The sequence below is a fragment of the Emys orbicularis genome, chromosome 20, assembly GCF_028017835.1.
Source record: "Emys orbicularis isolate rEmyOrb1 chromosome 20, rEmyOrb1.hap1, whole genome shotgun sequence".
In the NCBI taxonomy this organism is placed as follows: Eukaryota; Metazoa; Chordata; order Testudines; family Emydidae; genus Emys; species Emys orbicularis.
The window spans coordinates 8,473,791-8,481,310 of record NC_088702.1 but is presented as its reverse complement, the minus strand read 5'-3'; the positions used below and the strand labels follow the sequence as shown (position 1 = coordinate 8,481,310).

At 47.4% G+C, this 7,520-nt stretch overlaps 1 protein-coding gene across 1 annotated transcript in view; it reads right to left on the bottom strand.

Annotated features, from left to right (window-relative positions):
- Nucleotides 1–815: 815 nt before the first annotated feature.
- Nucleotides 816–7,520, bottom strand: part of SELENBP1 (selenium binding protein 1) — a 29,424-nt gene continuing 22,719 nt past the window's right edge. Inside the window, exons 8-12 of the mRNA XM_065420145.1 lie at nt 6,382–6,460; nt 3,641–3,762; nt 3,367–3,459; nt 2,799–2,917; nt 816–1,944 (exon numbers count right to left, since the gene is read on the bottom strand). Coding sequence (XP_065276217.1) covers nt 1,782–1,944; nt 2,799–2,917; nt 3,367–3,459; nt 3,641–3,762; nt 6,382–6,460 — 576 coding nt within the window. The 3' untranslated portion in view covers nt 816–1,781. The remainder of the gene's footprint in view (nt 1,945–2,798; nt 2,918–3,366; nt 3,460–3,640; nt 3,763–6,381; nt 6,461–7,520) is intronic.

The following is a 7,520-nucleotide window of genomic DNA, read 5'->3' as shown; positions in this document are numbered from 1 at the left end:
TCCTCCCAGCCTTTTGTAAGGACCCAGGGGTGGCTGATAATCCCACAGTGCCACTAGGAGGTCATGCAGAGGTACAGCCAGGGAGCTGTGAAGAGTAGGTGCTGCAGGAAGTACTGCCCATGAGACCCAGAGTGACAGTACACTGTGGCCCTCTGATTGGCCAACTCCGCCTACTTAACCACATGGGTTGCCCCAGAAAGTTGTCTGGGCAGCCATACAGACCTTGGCCTGCTGAAATGCCAGACTTCGCCTCATCCTCTGGTCTCTGACTCCAGCCTGACTTCGACCCTGATTCCTGCCTCTCGATTCTAACCTGGTATTACCTCTGATCTCCAGTCTCGGACCCCAGCCACCAACCCTGACTCTTGTTTATGGGACTTGACCTTGCGATTCCTCCAACTCCAGCCTAACAACTCCTGTCCCCGGTGGGCAGACCTCAGCCCAGCTGTGACTGCTAGGCAAGACTGCCTATGCCCCGGTCCCTTACTCTCACAGTGGTATGGCAAAGTGCCATTATCCTCATTTTACTGATCAGGAACTGAGAATATAGTTCCTAGACAAATGCTATGTTTCAATGAATTCGACTGCAGTAACACAAATATACTTTGTTTTTTTGGGAACAGGAAGACCTTGTACCAGCTGGTTTCCGGATTTTTTTTTTTTTTTAAGTCATTTTGGAAAGTCTCCCCTGTAAGAGATTTCAGGCACACAGGTCTTCTTAATTTTCAGACACATGATTCACGAATCACCATCTTACATTTTTCTGCTCCCTGAAAGATGCGGAAGAGTTAAAAATTATGACATGAAGATTTAGCTGGTGCAAAGAACAATTTTATTATTTGTTTGTTAAAGCAGTTTAAGTGCTGCATTACTGCACAAGAACTGAAATACAATCCAGCTTCAGGAAACAGACACCAATTTGCAGACTACAGTCAAATCCTGTTTACATAGTACTGTGCAATAGGGCATTGACTAAGTAATAAGTGTATTAAGCTAAACAGAAACAAGTTCTCTGTTCCGGAATAAGGATGTCCCTACATGCAGTTATTCAGTTATTAGGCTTTAAATTTGCACCCTACCTTAATCCATTTAGTGTTTGAGCACAGACAGGCCCTAAAGCTTGAATGATTAAAGTTTACAGAAAAGAGAAAAAAGTGTTTAATCCCATCTCTTGTATGGGATTAAAATAGGTAACTCTAGTCATCTCAAAGATGTTGGACCCTTGTGGGGGCTCAGAGGGTTGTTGTATTTAGTCTTGGCTACAGCTTTGGGCACACAGATCACAGATTCCTTATTGTTAGACCCAGAGACTGGGGTGAAGAAGAATTTAATACTAAACCTAATTGTATGTGCTCAAAATTGTAGCTCTGCCCTCTCCATTAACTCTGCCAACTTAGGAAGTCTAGCAGATGTTAAGGTCTGTAGCATCGTTTTGGAGACATTGGCATGAAGGCAGCTGCCAGAATCCCTCTCATCAGGACTGCCACAACACAGGGAATTATACACCTTGAAGTTTCGGCCATCAGTGAATAGACAGGCCGTCAAGAATAGGAGAGGGTAGAGAAGTAAGCGAGACATCATGTTTCATGGCTAAACACACTCACTTGGCTGCCTCAGCCAGGAGTGTGCAAGCAGGTGCAGGGCTTCTGTGGCTCAGCACCCATGGAAATCTAGACATCTGTAGTGGATAGAGCCCCAGCAGATCAGACCCACCTATGCCTTTTTCACACGTATAGTTAGGATATGAGAGAGAGAGAGACAGAGGCACCCACACACAACAGTTAGATCCAGATATCAGAGCTGCAGTCTCCACCAGGGTAGCGGATCTCATGAGCAAGGACGGGTCCATCAGGTTCTGACCCAAAATCCACTAGGAAGTTTTTATTCACCTTCAGTCCACCTTTCACAGTGTCCACATCAATCTGCAGCATGACAGAGCCTTCCCTGAACAACAAACAAGAAAGCAGACATTGGGGGGAGGGGGAAAAAAGAGGCTGTGTCCTGGTTTAAGAGATTCCTACACTTTGTTCTTCTCTTCCAGATTTTCTAGTTAACCAAAAGGTCTTTTAGACAGAGTGGGCACACCAGTATTCAGGGGTGTTTGGAACAAAAAAATTGTTTTGGTCTGGGACTCAGACTGTAGTGCCCACTGTGACAGGCAAAGGCTTCAGGTTCATTATAGTGCAGGTTCACTGCACTACACTGAACCGCCCAACAGAGGCCTGGGGGTCACACTCAGAAGCATCCTACGGAGAGTTACACTGCTCCATTGAAAACCTTGATTTAGAGCTGCCAATGAACCGGAGGGGACTACAACTAGATGTGCAGTTATACATTAACTGCAAGTGATAGGCAAGCCGCACCACGCCCTCATGTGGTCTTGCAGAAAATCATCTGCTTTATGTAATAAAAATAATGTATTTGCGGGTGCTTTGAAGTAATACAGGTTTCCTGTAGGCTAGGTCATCTTCAAAATACTAGTATCTAATGAATTCTTCCACACCCCCACCATTAGAGGAATGATTTCAATATCAGACAATGTTAAATTTCACAGATGCTCAGAGGCTGTTGTGCCTATTAAGTGTGGCCTGATTCTTACTGGTGTGTGAAACCCTGATATGGGTTAGTAGTAAGCAATGAGCTAATAAAGCCAGTCCTCCTGCACACATCAATGGGCCCTTGGAGGTGGTGCAATCACCACCCACTTCCGCTGCGGGGCTCATGAAAATGGACTTCTGCTGCAGGCACAGCTGCCTGTGGCTGGCCCTGGGATTTCCCATCCAAGAAAGTTTTCTTACTTGACAAGGTCTGGGTAAAATTGCTTGTCCCATCCACTGTAGAGGGAAGTGGAGACATATAGTCTCTTGCCATCCAAGCTCAGCTGGATCATCTGCGGTCCACCTTGCACCCTCTTCCCCTGGTTTTACAGGAAAACAAGACCTGGGTTTATAAGCTGCTAGTGGCATCACAAGGAAAGAAAAATGCAACAGGAGGGAGTACAGCAGCATGGCAGGTTCTGTTCCTGGCAGAACATCTGACCACCAGCATTCCTGAATGCATGGGGTGGTGAACCCCTGCATTTGGGCAAGGAGCAGTTCTAACCAAGACTGACTGCTTGCCTGATGCAGGTTCCTGGCTAACCTGTGCATACACACATTGGGTTATGCCAGAAAGGGCCTGATTCCACAGCATCTACTCAGGCAAGTCCTATTGTACTTGGATGGGAGCTTTGCCTCAGTAAGATGTGCAGAATCTGGCACTCATATAGGAAGCTGGCACTCATATAGGAGCTGGCATGCACCAAGAGACAGCTGCCAGTAGAGAAGTATTAATGGAGCAGTGGGGAAAATAGCCAGCATTGCTCACCTTGATCACAAAAGGCTCTGGCTGACAGTTCAGCTCTTGGTCTTCCACCACAACGATTGGCCCATCTCTTGGAATCTTGCCTCCCAGGAACACCTGTAAGCAAAGATGTCACAAAGATGTCAGGGTGTCCGTGTATGAAAGGAACATGGCCATGAGGGTACGGAATTGACCATCTAACCCCTATGCAAAAGAAAACTATCCTTTTCTCTCCTAAAGACATGGGATTCCCCAGCTTCGCAACCTAGTAATAGAAGCCTTTATGACTCTGACTTACCTGTCCCACCAGTCTGGGCTTCCGAGTGTTGGAAATATCATACTGACGAATGTCTCCATGGAGCCAGTTGCTGAAATACAGGAACTTGTCATCCAGTGAGATCAGGATGTCGGTAATGAGACCTTGGAGAGGGCAGTCAGAGGTGGAGTCAGGAAACACACAGAGAGCAGCAGACAATGACAAGGCTCATATGGCCATAGATCCGTCTTTGTTAGAACCCCAGTCCTAGAGCATCAGCGCAGACCCAGATCAGACAAATCTAGTTCAGATATGAAACCCAGGCCCAAAGCAAAAGGTGGTCTCAGCCATATCATTGTATTCACTCTGTTTCCTCTCCAGGTCTCTTTTCGGCCCTCATTAATTACCAGGATTCCAGCCAGGATCAACCCACTCCCTGGAGAACACAACTATTGTGAGTTCCTGTTGAAAGACACAGGGACTCCCACATTCTTTCTAGAGACCACCGTCTCAGACTCATAGACTTTAAGGTCAGAAGGGACCATTATGATCATCTAGTCTGACCTCCCGCATGATGCAGGCCACAAAAGCTGACCCACCCACTCCTGGAATAATTCTCTCCCTTGACTCAGCTGCTGAAGTCCCCAAATCGTGATTTAAAGACTTCAAGTCGCAGAGAATCCTCCAGCAAGCGACCCCTGCCCCATGCTGCGGAGGAAGGCGAAAAACCTCCAGGGCCTCTGCCAATCTACCCTGGAGGAAAATTCCTTCCCGACCCCAAATATGGCGATCAGCTGAACCCCGAGCATGCGGGCAAGATTCTCCAGCCAGACCCTCCGGAAAAAGTTCTCTGTGGTAACTTTTAATATCCCATCATTGACCGTTGTTACTAATTACCAGCGATGGCACGTTATTGACCTACTGACTAAAATCACGTTATCCCATCAAACCATCCCCTCCATAAACGTATCAAGCTTAATCTTAAAGCCAGAGAGGTCTTTCGCCCTGTCTGTCTAGCTTCAAGCAGCCAACCTGGGAGGAGGAGCCAAACCCTGTTGCCTGCACGGTAGTTCACAAGCAGGGCTGAGCAGAAGCCACTCTTCAACCTAGAACGTTCCCAATTAGCAGCTGGTGACGGAATATAGCACACTACATATGGGCCCAGACCAAAGGCACTATGCTGGAGAATCCAAACCCAACCTGTTCCAGGATCAGCATGTTTAAGCTGCTTTGGGAAGGAATAGGACACCCTGTGCTACTCTGAATCAAACCTTCAGGCCAAGACAAAAATGATGCAACCAGTTTGTCACGGGCAAGAGAGTCAGGCCCAGCCTCATCTGTGACTGATTGGCTCCCTTTCCATCTGATCCTGGTCAGCTAGAGATCATGTGGCTGTTTAATTATTGTGCCCAGCTGGGAGGGTGTCCTGGGTTGCCTACAAAGGGTGAGAGCTCTGCTAGTGAGAGAAGCTGCAGAAGGGTTCTTGGCTGCTCTGGAAGGTGCTGGAGAAAGGTAACTTCCAGACAAATGGCCTGGAGGAGGGCTGAAGAAGGACAAGAGGACATGGCCTCCAGTAGTAGGTCCTGAAGCAGGAGGGACAGAGAGAAAAAGGGGGGAAACCCCTGGGAGCTGTAACCCAGGATGGGCTGAGGAACGGTTTTGTTTAAGTTTTATGTAAGGAGAATAAAAATATGCCTGGAAAAGACTCAATGTGGCAGTGAGTCCTTCATGGGCTGGGGAGACATGCCGGCAGCGTACTGCTCCCAGCTGCTCCTTTACAACCACAATTTCCACTGTTGGAGGCGGGGCAGGGGGAGAAAACTGCAAGAGGTGATGTCATGGTCATTAAATTGGAAAGGTGGGGGAATCGGAGGCATGGATTTAAAGGAAAGGGTCCAACTGGAAAATGGGCTCTCCCCTGACCAACCAATGATTGGGATCTCAATTGAGAGGCCCTCAAGTCCCTTTGGATACAGAAAGGGGTCTCCCAAATACCGGGACCAGTTGGTATTCACCAGCCCATAAATCTGCTCTAGGGGAACCAGCTACTTGAGGGAGTATGTGATAACTATTGTGTAAGGGTGATGACAAGAGGCAGATACATGGTGTCACAGGCGCTGACTTTCCAAAGTGCCAGGGGGTGCTCGACCCCCGGCTCTGCCCCAGGTCCTGCCCCAACTCCATCTCTTCCCCCAAGATCCCACCCCAGCCCTGCCTCTTCCCACCTCTTCCCGCCCCCTCCCCCGGGCGTGCTGTGTCCTCGCTCCTCCCTCTACCTCCCACAGCCTCCAGCATGCTGTGAAAGGGCTGATTGCGGCACGTGGGAGGCACGGGGAGGGAAGGGGAGGCGCTGATCTGTGGGGCCAGCCAGTGGGCGGGAAGCGCTGGGGGGGGTGCTGATAGGGGGGCTGCCGGTGGGTGCTCCAGCCCCAGAGCACCAATGGAGTTGGTGCCTATGGATGGTATCCAAAGGGCACTGCAAAAGAATCTTCCATAGGAAGAGACACTGGCCACCTCCTTAGAGCGTCAGTCAAGATGAGCCAGATTCCCACTCATAACACACATTGGGAGATCTTAATACAAATAGGTATGCAATTGGCAATTCTAAGCCATTCCCTCTTTGGAGGGACACTTGCATCTCTTTGAAGGTATGCCAAAGTCCTGGTATAACTGATAAGCTCCTCCATATGTTTCATGCAAAAAGTGTTTGTCATTCAATGATAAGATGCTCAGCCCAGCTGCAAATCATGAGGAGGAAAATTTTGAAACGTGCTTACACTAACCTGGCATGTCAGGAAAAAGCCAACCGTTCACCTTCTTGCTGGGGACTTGAACCACCTTCTCTGCTGCCCAATTTCCATTCTGTACAAGAGTAAACATAATATTCCCTTGCGGTAAGTCAGCAAGAACCCAATTATACATGACAGAGGCAGAATAAGCATGTGATGGTGTGTACCTAGCATATACAAAGGTACTGCAGATAAATGTTAACAATTGATGTGAATAGTAAATAGGTGACTAGCTAGAAACACAGAGTTAATGATTATATATCTGTCAATACTAAAAATAGAAGCATTGTTCATTGGACCTCAACAATAGCCTAGGTTTTGGAGCACAGCCATGGAGTTATGTCTACACTACAGATGCTACGGTGGTACAGCTACAGCACTGCAACTGTGCTGCTGCAGTGTAGACACTGTAGTTAATCAATTCACCCCTCTGAAAGGCAGTAGCTAGGTTGATGGAAGAATCAGTTGACCTAGCCTTGTCTACACCAGGGCTTAGGTCAACTTAAAACTAAGTCTCTCAGAGGTATGAATGTTTCACATCCTATACGATGGAGCTAAGTCAACCTAACTGTTAGGGCTAGGCCAGGGACAGGGGGATATATACATGATGGGTTAGGAGGCTTTGTGCCTTCTATGGAACTAGGGCTAGATCTCCCCAACATAACCACCTTGCAGAAGCCTTTAGCACAGGCCATAAAGAACCTGGTAGGGAAAATATAGTAGCCACTGGGCAGTTAGTTCACTACAAAGAGTCTAGATAATTATACACGCATATAGGAAAACCAGTTTAATTCTATTTAAGCTGTTCTCTAGATCCATCTTAAGACGTAAAATGAATGTCCCTTATATGAACTCCACTTTGTATTTAGCTGTGACCCAGTACTTTTCCCAGACCTGAAGAAGAATTCTGGGTAAGCTTGAAAGCTTGTCTCTTCCACCAACAGAAGTTGTTCCAATACAAGATATTACCTCACCCAACTTGTCACCTCAAATTAACTCCACGAATAAGAACAATATTGTAAGAACAGGTTGTTTGGCAAGACTCCTCCAAGCCACCCAGTTCTCAAGAGCCAAAGAGTTCATTTTAAAGTGGCTAGTGGTTGAGGGCACATTATTTCACATGGGGATATTGG